At 37.6% G+C, this 13,293-nt stretch overlaps 2 protein-coding genes across 4 annotated transcripts; both read right to left on the bottom strand.

The window, feature by feature from the left end:
- Positions 1-6: 6 nt before the first annotated feature.
- On the bottom strand, positions 7-4,521 carry LOC103133168 (G-protein coupled receptor family C group 5 member C-like). 2 transcript variants are annotated; one of them, XM_007544941.2, is made up of 4 exons: positions 4,213-4,521; positions 1,967-3,004; positions 448-554; positions 7-369 (listed from the first exon to the last, which is right to left on the bottom strand). In XM_007544941.2, the coding sequence occupies exons 2-4, from the start codon at positions 2,976-2,978 to the stop codon at positions 265-267; spliced, it is 1,224 nt and encodes a 407-aa protein (XP_007545003.1). In that variant the 5' UTR covers positions 2,979-3,004; positions 4,213-4,521; the 3' UTR covers positions 7-264. The 2 variants fall into 2 exon arrangements, with proteins under 2 accessions (XP_007545003.1, XP_016523257.1); XM_016667771.1 differs by having other exon boundaries at positions 448-551.
- A 3,289-nt stretch (positions 4,522-7,810) lies between these two features.
- LOC103133167 (G-protein coupled receptor family C group 5 member C-like) lies at positions 7,811-12,521 on the bottom strand. Of its 2 annotated transcripts, none has more exons than XM_007544940.2 (4): positions 12,216-12,521; positions 9,970-11,007; positions 8,451-8,557; positions 7,811-8,372 (listed from the first exon to the last, which is right to left on the bottom strand). In XM_007544940.2, exons 2-4 carry the CDS (start codon positions 10,979-10,981, stop codon positions 8,268-8,270), a joined length of 1,224 nt encoding a protein of 407 aa, XP_007545002.1. In that variant the 5' UTR covers positions 10,982-11,007; positions 12,216-12,521; the 3' UTR covers positions 7,811-8,267. The 2 variants fall into 2 exon arrangements, with proteins under 2 accessions (XP_007545002.1, XP_016523256.1); XM_016667770.1 differs by having other exon boundaries at positions 8,451-8,554.
- Between the last annotated feature and the right edge of the window lie 772 nt (positions 12,522-13,293).

The following is a 13,293-nucleotide window of genomic DNA, read 5'->3' as shown; positions in this document are numbered from 1 at the left end:
GTGTTTCTGCCTGGTACTCTTCATAGCCTGGAGAACTATTTTTGTCTCACAGAACATCTACGGATATAAAAGGCACAATATTTACATATGTAAATATTTGTTTCATGCATCTAGTCGTGAATAATCTTCAGTCACTGTCGCTCTTATACTGCTGTATAGAAAACACCAGTTATTATCCTTCTGAGTGTTGCCTTAATATTAAAAAGCATCTTTTGAAGGGAAATAATAATAATAATAAAAAAAAAAGCATAAACTCTATGACAGTCACTGGGAAGCTAAAGATTCCTGTGAACGAGACAAGGACCTGGCTCCACTCCCCGGATTCAAAGATGGGGTTCTGGCCCGAGGTATCATCAAGCCTTGGTTCATCTGTTGAGACAAATGTTGAAGTGCAGTTTTAAAATCGATGAGGATTTTAAGAGGTGTAATAAACATGACTGAACTCACCATTGTGAGACCTTTGGTGATGAGCGCTATTTCTGTTGGCTGGTACACACCGCTTCGAAGCTGACCATTGTAGATGCCATATGGAGACGTTGAGTTTGCCGGTTCTGCTAAACAATATTTGAACACAGATATAAGTCGAAGCAGGTTGTTCGAGTCATCTCTGACGGTTTTAATACCCACACGACTCTCCCTAATCATTAAACTCCTGATAAAGACTTGTAAAATGGTTCTATTTTATTGCAGCATAATCCACTTTTACCATTATGGGAGTTATCCCCTACAATATTTTACAAATACAATATGTAGAAATATAGGATCTTTTGCACTGTGAGCATCTGAGGTTCTCTCTGGAGCACCCGTTTCTTCAGCTCAACCTGGCTGAAATTGCAATAAGGTTGATTTTGTTTCTGTGTTGATTGCTATAAACATATTTTTTTTTAAAGAGTCCTGATATGTTGAAAACCTCAGTCTATCAAGTATATTTTTGGTGCTAAAGTGTCAGAAGCATTTACCAAACTTCGTACATTTATGTTTGTTGTGGTAGGTCAGGAAATACAACTTCTTGGCATCTTTCCTCAGCATCTTGCTGTGATGTAGATACCATAATTATTATGGCAAACTAGTGACTCTAAAATGCCGCTCTTTGTTGCCATTCTCTAATATGAGCATTGGAAATTATTTTTTTTTCTATTTTTCATAGTGAAAGGGTAATCTGAGGTCGTCTTTGTATCAGGAAAACATAAAATTATGGATTAATTAACCATGTCCTTAAGTATAAATGCAATTTTCTTCATAAAATAAATGTTAGGGATTTCAATAAGCAGGGCATCATCAATTTTATATAAAAAAACAATAAATTCTTAATGATTTATAATTTGGGTTTTATTTGCCTTATAAAGCTACTCAAATTAAATATAAGATTATTCTCTGACAACAAAATGTCAGTGCATTTTAAGTCTCTATTTTTACAAATCTGTCAGCGAATTTGCTTCAATTAAAAGGCTTTTCAAAAACAAAGTATGTCTCAATACTAAATGAATCCCAGTCATTTAACAGTTCCATGCAACACGACTCAGCAGAAGGCATCAGTGTTTTGAGACATTGTAAAATGTTGCCTCACGTTACAAATTTAACGGGCTGTAAAAACATTACACAAATGAAGTGAGCATGCTATAGTTATTGCATAGCTAAATCGTACTAATGACTTCTTTGGGTTACAAATGTATGTTGTGATAGCAAAACAGGTTGTAACCGGAATCAAACCAACCGTGTATGTTTTTGACCTAAGCCGTGTGTGAAACAGATGCAAATCTTTGGATAATTTGTTTGTTGTAGATTGTTTTGCACCCATTGTTGCTCATCACATTAAAGTAAAATTTATGAAATGTATGCTGTTGTATCTGCTGGTGTTTCATCACTATTGAAAGTTTTATTCTCTATCAATTAAATCAGTATTTGTAGGGTGTGCTTGCATTACATAAATATTTTGCTTTCAGGTCATTGTGCATGCATGCTCTACCTTCTGGTGTTTCATCCATACTGAAAGACTTATTCTCTATGTAGAGGTTCTGGGGCGCTGGCTCCGGCTCCGGCTCCAGCTCCGGCTCCGGCTCCGGCTCCTTCAGTGTGGAGTCGTACGTGAGGCTCCTGGCGGGATAAACATGCTCTCCATCATGGGGCTCCTCAAGGTCTGGGTCTTCTTGTGTCGTCAGAAGGCAGATTTCTGGAATTATGTAGAAGGCGAGGAACACCCAGGCATTTAATGCCACAGTTACAGCCAGGGTGGGATCATCCCAGCTGGGATTACCAGCCACTCTGTTTCCATGGATGTACATGGTGATCCAGACTACCCAGATAGCTATGGTAAAGACTCCCGTGGCCAGGATGAAAGCACCATCTCGGCGCCATTGCTGGTGCTTGTGTGATAATGAGGGGAAAGCCAGAAGAACGACACCAACCATCAGAACCATTACATAAATGAGGGACAGTACAAAGTCCTTGTTGGCAATGCTGCAAGAGAGGTCAGGGACCACTATTTCTCCAGGTGGGCTCCAGACCACGGTGAGGACAAGCCATTCGGTGTTGATGATGACCTCAACGAGCCAGAGACTCAGAGCTCCCAGCCATAACAGCCAGCTCCTCGGCCCTCGTCCACTTCGTTTCAGCAGGGAAAGCCAAAGCGCATGCATCACCAAGCAGGCCAGGCAGCCTGAGAACAGCACTCCAAACAAGAACCTCCGAGCAGCACAGCTTGTAGAGTACTGGTCCACGATAAAGGCAAAGGTGAGCCCGAAGAGTCCTAATGTGAAGACTAAAATGCTGGCCTGTAGAGCAACCATACCCTTTCTCTTCTTGTCCGTGACAAATGGTAACGATGCCATGAGAATGATAAACAGAATAAAGGAGGTCATCACACCAGCAGCACACACAGCCTCGACCACGACACCCCACAGCGTGGTCAGGTCACACAGGTTGTAATATATGGAGCTGATGTTAGAACCGCATCCTTTTGGAGCGCTGGTTGAACCCATTTCTCCAGGGGTTTGTTTTTGCAGCACTGCAACAAAAGTGGAAAAAGAAATACAAAAAAAAAAAACACATTACCTAAATATAACTTTATCATTACAGACAAATTGCTGTAGTTTTTCCAAACATGCCAGGTTATTATTGTCGTACACTATTATCCATATTCAGTTATTACGCACAATAAGAGGCATTCATGATGTTATTTATTCAAGTTTCCTAAGAAAACAAGTACACTTGACTTCATACATGCCTTAAAGGGCAAAAGTCACATGTTACAAGCAAAAAAATGCATAGGGGTTGAAAATATGAAGCATAAATAAATTATAACTTGCTATTTCATTCTTTTTTATGGCAGGTAATTTTGACAACAAAGTCATTCCTCTTTCAAACACAGGAGATGTATTTTATATATGGATAAAGTCATCTAAATCCATAGATTCAAATAAGCAATTGTTATACGTAAGACAATGACTATTTTCTTGATTAAAAAAAAATATATTTTTAATTAGAATGGACCTAACAGATGTGTGGGCACACAAAAAGATGAAGTAAGCAGTTTTGCAACAAAGCACAAGAAAATGGCTTTTAGATAGCTGTCCACTGTAGTGACCACTATGCATGAAAGGATTAAATTGGTGCTAGAGACTTTGTCATCACTTTGATACATGACATGTAAACCAAACCCAATGTTGAACGTTAAACTGTCGTTCTTGCCTTTTTTTTAAATGCTTTTTTTAAATATGTCTTGGTCTCTGTAGTGAAAATAAATAACATTTTTGTGGGCAAAATTCATGAAAACAACTGAAAAAGACAATATGCTATTAATGTTTTGATGCCCTTTAATAAGTCTATGAAAGTGCTTGTCTTAAAAAGTAATTTAAGGATTATGTCTTTTTTAGTCTGGTCAAAACAATTTGAATAATTTGTCATATTGCATTCCACCCATATCTGCTCCAATATTGCCACACAGCATGTTTAATTAAACTGATTTTAACTAAACCTGCTTGTTTAATATTAGTAGCAATTGTTACTTGAAAATTCATAAGCTTAATAGTATCTCCAGAAATTTAGCATAGCCAAGTTAAAGTCCTATTTTTTATCACTAAAACTCTACAAAACATTCCTTAATATAGACTCCTAGAACAAGTCTCTACCAAAGTAAGATGGGTTTTTTTTCTAGATAAAACTGTGACATTTAAACAAAACGCTGAATTCAGAATTAAAAAGTTACATGCTCACCAGTATTAGAAAAGCTTATCCTCTCTCCAGCTTCATACAAGAAAAGGAAAATTTGCTTGAAAGAAGAAATATGCTTCTGGTAGTTTTCCTTTGGAGTTTTACCTGATATATATATAGTTTGACTTCTTTCTTCAATTCCAGGTGCTCATTTACTTGGCTGTCCACTGCTCTCCGTCCACCCATCCATCCCTCTGCCTCTCCTCAATCAGCCATCCATGTCATAATCGATTAACCTCCGGTACCAATGAAGCAGCAGCTCCAAATGAGTAGCATTCAGCAAATGCAATACTTTTTTCCAAGCAACTAAGCTCCAACCTCTGTGGTGTTTGCAGCTTTGCATATTCTGTGAGATTAGGAACGGCCTACTTATTTGTTTGAGGCCGCTTACATCGAAACAATGGGACCACTCACCTCTCGCCTCATGCTCACAGGCTGCAGGCCTATGATTGGAAACTGTGGCCTGTTTTACATCCAGACAGCTGATGGTAGTTGACTTCAAAAGGTTAAACATTTGATATTTGAGTAGTTGTGAGAGAACTCTTTATTTATTTATTTATTTATTTATTTTTTATTTTTTTTATTTTTTATTTTTTTTGTAAAATACGTATATGTTGCTGTCATTAACTTCAAGCTTAGTTTTAATGCAATAAAGGGCACAGACTTTCAGAGTAAAACAACGATGCACCTGTTACTGCTACCTCCTCTGAGGCACAGTCACTTAAGAGATGCTGTGTGTTTGACCAGAGCCACCTAGTGGAGAGTATTATTACTGGGAATGGTGTTGCATGGAATAAAAGTCCATTTTTGCTGCCACAATATTTAAATATCTGGCCTGTACCTGTTCATTTCAAGATAGCACCCGGTTATTAGGATTTAGCTATTATATTTATGATATATAGTCAATATTATGAGATAGTATTCCACAGTTTTGTTTTGTTTTTTTGTATTTGTGCAACAGCACAAATACAAAGCTGTACACAGAGCAGAACCACCATATGATCTTTAAATTTTAATCTATTCTGAGAAATACATCATATAGCAGTTTCTGACACAAATGATAATATGACGCAAACTTTCCNCCCATTTAAAGACTTACTGACATGAACAAGACCTTTGTTTAGACATTGGAACAAGCCTAGAAGCGTTGTTTAAGAGCTTAGCCATTCAAAAGCGTACTGGATTGCAAAGCAAACACTGGGTTGACTCTATTTACACAATAGCAACAGTGCTACCAGGTTATGCAGCAGATCTTGCCTTCTCTAGATCAGAACTTGTTTTTTTTGTTTTAATGTTGTTCCTCTGACAGTAATTAGGAAATGCATGGCTGGTGCACGTGATGGGAGTGCTGACTCCCTGCAGCTGAGCACATCCGCCCCCGCTGCAGCGCGTTAGGCCGCCGCTTGTGCTATCAGGAAGTTTGCAGTTGCTTCCTGCGCTTCTGGGCACCAATCTGGGTCACTGACCAGGTACAAAACACCTACCACACCCAGAAACTCCTTGTTACCGTCTAATGCATTTTGAAACGCCCTGTAATGTTTTTCATTAATCCAAATTGAACAGATGTTGTTTTATTATCACACACAAACAGCTAAACTAGTATGTGAAAAGGCTTTTTGTAAACCTGACCCCTTTTCCTTGTTTTGGGCTTTTAGTCTAGATCGTTTTGGAAAGTGGACAGTGCTTCTTTGCATGTTATGGACCCTTTCCAAAGTTGACATTTGGCTAGGTTATGGCACAAAATGTGTTAGTGTAGAGACTGTTTTCCACTTGAGGAAACAGCGGAGCGGTTCTGCATATTTGGCTCTCTGTCAAGATTTACTGGGTCGCAAAAAGGAACATAGCCCTCCTTAAAGGGATAGTTTAATTTTTGTTTTATAGGTGAGGGATCTAAGCGTTGGCAGATAAACAAGACTGTAAAAATACCAGTTTTATGTAGATAAAACTACACAATGTCATCTGATTGTGTTTAACACAAAAGCAACAATTATACATATTAGCTCAAAATAAATTGAGCATATTATTAATATTCAATTTTAATCTATAGATGTTTTCAAATAAACATGTTTTTATTAAATATTATAAGACAGTATCAACCTTTTATTACTCCTTTTTTCAGCCAGCTGATTGGCTGTGTGCAGCAGTTGTTTGGGAAGAATCCTTCCAGCACTTTTTTCTGACAATGAATACTTTAAACTGTAGGAATGATGGAGTTCACTTTTTTAAAACATGGTATCACCAATAATTAGCCCATGCCTAAAGACAACCATTACTAATATTTTTCTTCACAAACTTTTTTTTTTTAAAAAGATGTTGAAATATCCCTTCACCATCATTCATTAACCCGTGCTTCCTGAGGTATGACAACTCAAAATCTGTGCCGTGAAAGAGGTCTATTTGCAAAACCTTTTATCACTCACGTGCACCAGGGGAAGCAAGCTCAAAGCACCACAGGAAAAAGCACTTCTCAGCATTTGCCGTGACGTTCCCCTGTACAAAGCTGGAAGTGTGTGACTTCCAGCTTGTCATCCATCTAATTTCCGAGCGAGCGCTCAACGCCGCTCGCAGAACGAGAAGGTGGGAGTAATTGGTAGAAATTCAGCCGATTCAGCCTGCTGCTAGGCAGCCACGGCTTCATCAGAAGCTCTGAAGTATGAAAAGTGTGTGTGTCAGTGTGTGTGTGTGTGTGCTTGTAAGTGAAAGGGTGACAAATTAGATGTAAATAATTGTAGTTGTCCATGCAGAAAATGTGACCGACTCGTTGAAAGTCAAAGCGCCTGCAAAATGGGATTAGTTTGGAGCATATTTTCATTTAAAATTCAGACTGTTTACATGCGATTCTTGCTCGTTAAATATTGTGAGCAGCTATATCAATAGGTTAAGCAATGTACTCCTTATTATAAATATATTAATAATTTCTGTGTGAAATCAAATATTTCCTGGCCCTTAGCTCCCCACTTTTACCAATTGCAAAGCCCACCAACACTGTGACAGCACATGTGGCTTCAGATAAGCCTTATCGGGAATGGCAGATGTAAATGTCTGCAGTAATCGGGGTGAATGTTCCTCTTCCAGCATCTCACATAAATTACCTGCTCATTTTTATTTTTACATTACAAAGAGTTGACACTCAGTGACGTGATTCAATAACTTAGGATTTATTTTTAAACATTGATTTATTTTTTTTAAACAAACCATCATTCTACAAAATTAGGATTGCTACATTTAGTGAATAAAAAAATTAATACATTACTATTTGCCTGCAGTTCTAATCATTGTGTTTTTCAACGATCATCCCACCTTAATCTTGGAAGATGATCAGTTTGATCTAAGAATATTTCAGTCATTGCTCCTCTTTAAAGGTTTGATTGCAAAGAAAGGCACGACAAGAACGTTTTAATTTTGTAGCTGCATTTACATACACTGAATACAAAAACAAAAAACATTTTTTTTCTTATTGTTTTATTTTATCTCACCCCACTTTTTTTTTTTTTTTTTTAGCTCTGAGAATTTTTTTTCTTTTTTCTATATCCGAGAACATGTTGTGAGTTTTTTTTTTTTTTACTTTTCTTCACTTTCAAAGTTTTAGGTTCCTTTTGGTCAGTATTAGAGAAACTGCATTTTTTAATATATGATTTGGGTGAAACATTTTGGGTTTCCTTCCACCTGCTAAAACGAGGAGATTGACCTGATTTAATTTCGGACGTAAAAAATGTGTTTGTGTCTTTTTATTCATATATGTAAATGTCTGGTTTCAACTGTAGGTAGAGAAAATGTTCAGCGAGCGAGGCTAGGTGTTTCTGCCTGGTACTCTTCATAGCCTGGAGAACTATTTTTGTCTCACAGAACATCTACGGATATAAAAGGTACAATATTTGCATATGTAAATATTTGTTTCATGCATCTAGTCGTGAATAATCTTCAGTCACTGTCGCTCTTATACTGCTGTATAGAAAACACCAGTTATTATCCTTCTGAGTGTTGCCTTAATATTAAAAAGCATCTTTTGAAGGGAAATAATAATAATAATAAAAAAAAAAGCATAAACTCTATGACAGTCACTGGGAAGCTAAAGATTCCTGTGAACGAGACAAGGACCTGGCTCCACTCCCCGGATTCAAAGATGGGGTTCTGGCCCGAGGTATCATCAAGCCTTGGTTCATCTGTTGAGACAAATGTTGAAGTGCAGTTTTAAAATCGATGAGGATTTTAAGAGGTGTAATAAACATGACTGAACTCACCATTGTGAGACCTTTGGTGATGAGCGCTATTTCTGTTGGCTGGTACACACCGCTTCGAAGCTGACCATTGTAGATGCCATATGGAGACGTTGAGTTTGCCGGTTCTGCTAAACAATATTTGAACACAGATATAAGTCGAAGCAGGTTGTTCGAGTCATCTCTGACGGTTTTAATACCCACACGACTCTCCCTAATCATTAAACTCCTGATAAAGACTTGTAAAATGGTTCTATTTTATTGCAGCATAATCCACTTTTACCATTATGGGAGTTATCCCCTACAATATTTTACAAATACAATATGTAGAAATATAGGATCTTTTGCACTGTGAGCATCTGAGGTTCTCTCTGGAGCACCCGTTTCTTCAGCTCAACCTGGCTGAAATTGCAATAAGGTTGATTTTGTTTCTGTGTTGATTGCTATAAACATATTTTTTTTTAAAGAGTCCTGATATGTTGAAAACCTCAGTCTATCAAGTATATTTTTGGTGCTAAAGTGTCAGAAGCATTTACCAAACTTCGTACATTTATGTTTGTTGTGGTAGGTCAGGAAATACAACTTCTTGGCATCTTTCCTCAGCATCTTGCTGTGATGTAGATACCATAATTATTATGGCAAACTAGTGACTCTAAAATGCCGCTCTTTGTTGCCATTCTCTAATATGAGCATTGGAAATTATTTTTTTTTCTATTTTTCATAGTGAAAGGGTAATCTGAGGTCGTCTTTGTATCAGGAAAACATAAAATTATGGATTAATTAACCATGTCCTTAAGTATAAATGCAATTTTCTTCATAAAATAAATGTTAGGGATTTCAATAAGCAGGGCATCATCAATTTTATATAAAAAAACAATAAATTCTTAATGATTTATAATTTGGGTTTTATTTGCCTTATAAAGCTACTCAAATTAAATATAAGATTATTCTCTGACAACAAAATGTCAGTGCATTTTAAGTCTCTATTTTTACAAATCTGTCAGCGAATTTGCTTCAATTAAAAGGCTTTTCAAAAACAAAGTATGTCTCAATACTAAATGAATCCCAGTCATTTAACAGTTCCATGCAACACGACTCAGCAGAAGGCATCAGTGTTTTGAGACATTGTAAAATGTTGCCTCACGTTACAAATTTAACGGGCTGTAAAAACATTACACAAATGAAGTGAGCATGCTATAGTTATTGCATAGCTAAATCGTACTAATGACTTCTTTGGGTTACAAATGTATGTTGTGATAGCAAAACAGGTTGTAACCGGAATCAAACCAACCGTGTATGTTTTTGACCTAAGCCGTGTGTGAAACAGATGCAAATCTTTGGATAATTTGTTTGTTGTAGATTGTTTTGCACCCATTGTTGCTCATCACATTAAAGTAAAATTTATGAAATGTATGCTGTTGTATCTGCTGGTGTTTCATCACTATTGAAAGTTTTATTCTCTATCAATTAAATCAGTATTTGTAGGGTGTGCTTGCATTACATAAATATTTTGCTTTCAGGTCATTGTGCATGCATGCTCTACCTTCTGGTGTTTCATCCATACTGAAAGACTTATTCTCTATGTAGAGGTTCTGGGGCGCTGGCTCCGGCTCCGGCTCCAGCTCCGGCTCCGGCTCCGGCTCCTTCAGTGTGGAGTCGTACGTGAGGCTCCTGGCGGGATAAACATGCTCTCCATCATGGGGCTCCTCAAGGTCTGGGTCTTCTTGTGTCGTCAGAAGGCAGATTTCTGGAATTATGTAGAAGGCGAGGAACACCCAGGCATTTAATGCCACAGTTACAGCCAGGGTGGGATCATCCCAGCTGGGATTACCAGCCACTCTGTTTCCATGGATGTACATGGTGATCCAGACTACCCAGATAGCTATGGTAAAGACTCCCGTGGCCAGGATGAAAGCACCATCTCGGCGCCATTGCTGGTGCTTGTGTGATAATGAGGGGAAAGCCAGAAGAACGACACCAACCATCAGAACCATTACATAAATGAGGGACAGTACAAAGTCCTTGTTGGCAATGCTGCAAGAGAGGTCAGGGACCACTATTTCTCCAGGTGGGCTCCAGACCACGGTGAGGACAAGCCATTCGGTGTTGATGATGACCTCAACGAGCCAGAGACTCAGAGCTCCCAGCCATAACAGCCAGCTCCTCGGCCCTCGTCCACTTCGTTTCAGCAGGGAAAGCCAAAGCGCATGCATCACCAAGCAGGCCAGGCAGCCTGAGAACAGCACTCCAAACAAGAACCTCCGAGCAGCACAGCTTGTAGAGTACTGGTCCACGATAAAGGCAAAGGTGAGCCCGAAGAGTCCTAATGTGAAGACTAAAATGCTGGCCTGTAGAGCAACCATACCCTTTCTCTTCTTGTCCGTGACAAATGGTAACGATGCCATGAGAATGATAAACAGAATAAAGGAGGTCATCACACCAGCAGCACACACAGCCTCGACCACGACACCCCACAGCGTGGTCAGGTCACACAGGTTGTAATATATGGAGCTGATGTTAGAACCGCATCCTTTTGGAGCGCTGGTTGAACCCATTTCTCCAGGGGTTTGTTTTTGCAGCACTGCAACAAAAGTGGAAAAAGAAATACAAAAAAAAAAAACACATTACCTAAATATAACTTTATCATTACAGACAAATTGCTGTAGTTTTTCCAAACATGCCAGGTTATTATTGTCGTACACTATTATCCATATTCAGTTATTACGCACAATAAGAGGCATTCATGATGTTATTTATTCAAGTTTCCTAAGAAAACAAGTACACTTGACTTCATACATGCCTTAAAGGGCAAAAGTCACATGTTACAAGCAAAAAAATGCATAGGGGTTGAAAATATGAAGCATAAATAAATTATAACTTGCTATTTCATTCTTTTTTATGGCAGGTAATTTTGACAACAAAGTCATTCCTCTTTCAAACACAGGAGATGTATTTTATATATGGATAAAGTCATCTAAATCCATAGATTCAAATAAGCAATTGTTATACGTAAGACAATGACTATTTTCTTGATTAAAAAAAAATATATTTTTAATTAGAATGGACCTAACAGATGTGTGGGCACACAAAAAGATGAAGTAAGCAGTTTTGCAACAAAGCACAAGAAAATGGCTTTTAGATAGCTGTCCACTGTAGTGACCACTATGCATGAAAGGATTAAATTGGTGCTAGAGACTTTGTCATCACTTTGATACATGACATGTAAACCAAACCCAATGTTGAACGTTAAACTGTCGTTCTTGCCTTTTTTTTAAATGCTTTTTTTAAATATGTCTTGGTCTCTGTAGTGAAAATAAATAACATTTTTGTGGGCAAAATTCATGAAAACAACTGAAAAAGACAATATGCTATTAATGTTTTGATGCCCTTTAATAAGTCTATGAAAGTGCTTGTCTTAAAAAGTAATTTAAGGATTATGTCTTTTTTAGTCTGGTCAAAACAATTTGAATAATTTGTCATATTGCATTCCACCCATATCTGCTCCAATATTGCCACACAGCATGTTTAATTAAACTGATTTTAACTAAACCTGCTTGTTTAATATTAGTAGCAATTGTTACTTGAAAATTCATAAGCTTAATAGTATCTCCAGAAATTTAGCATAGCCAAGTTAAAGTCCTATTTTTTATCACTAAAACTCTACAAAACATTCCTTAATATAGACTCCTAGAACAAGTCTCTACCAAAGTAAGATGGGTTTTTTTTCTAGATAAAACTGTGACATTTAAACAAAACGCTGAATTCAGAATTAAAAAGTTACATGCTCACCAGTATTAGAAAAGCTTATCCTCTCTCCAGCTTCATACAAGAAAAGGAAAATTTGCTTGAAAGAAGAAATATGCTTCTGGTAGTTTTCCTTTGGAGTTTTACCTGATATATATATAGTTTGACTTCTTTCTTCAATTCCAGGTGCTCATTTACTTGGCTGTCCACTGCTCTCCGTCCACCCATCCATCCCTCTGCCTCTCCTCAATCAGCCATCCATGTCATAATCGATTAACCTCCGGTACCAATGAAGCAGCAGCTCCAAATGAGTAGCATTCAGCAAATGCAATACTTTTTTCCAAGCAACTAAGCTCCAACCTCTGTGGTGTTTGCAGCTTTGCATATTCTGTGAGATTAGGAACGGCCTACTTATTTGTTTGAGGCCGCTTACATCGAAACAATGGGACCACTCACCTCTCGCCTCATGCTCACAGGCTGCAGGCCTATGATTGGAAACTGTGGCCTGTTTTACATCCAGACAGCTGATGGTAGTTGACTTCAAAAGGTTAAACATTTGATATTTGAGTAGTTGTGAGAGAACTCTTTATTTATTTATTTATTTATTTATTTTTTATTTTTTTTATTTTTTATTTTTTTTGTAAAATACGTATATGTTGCTGTCATTAACTTCAAGCTTAGTTTTAATGCAATAAAGGGCACAGACTTTCAGAGTAAAACAACGATGCACCTGTTACTGCTACCTCCTCTGAGGCACAGTCACTTAAGAGATGCTGTGTGTTTGACCAGAGCCACCTAGTGGAGAGTATTATTACTGGGAATGGTGTTGCATGGAATAAAAGTCCATTTTTGCTGCCACAATATTTAAATATCTGGCCTGTACCTGTTCATTTCAAGATAGCACCCGGTTATTAGGATTTAGCTATTATATTTATGATATATAGTCAATATTATGAGATAGTATTCCACAGTTTTGTTTTGTTTTTTTGTATTTGTGCAACAGCACAAATACAAAGCTGTACACAGAGCAGAACCACCATATGATCTTTAAATTTTAATCTATTCTGAGAAATACATCATATAGCAGTTTCTGACACAAATGATAATATGACGCAAACTTTCC

Source organism: Poecilia formosa, unplaced genomic scaffold (genome assembly GCF_000485575.1).
Source record: "Poecilia formosa unplaced genomic scaffold, Poecilia_formosa-5.1.2 Scaffold2328, whole genome shotgun sequence".
NCBI lineage: Eukaryota > Metazoa > Chordata > Actinopteri > Cyprinodontiformes > Poeciliidae > Poecilia > Poecilia formosa.
Note: the sequence above shows the minus strand (reverse complement) of the source record. Positions and strands in the feature narration are given on the sequence as shown.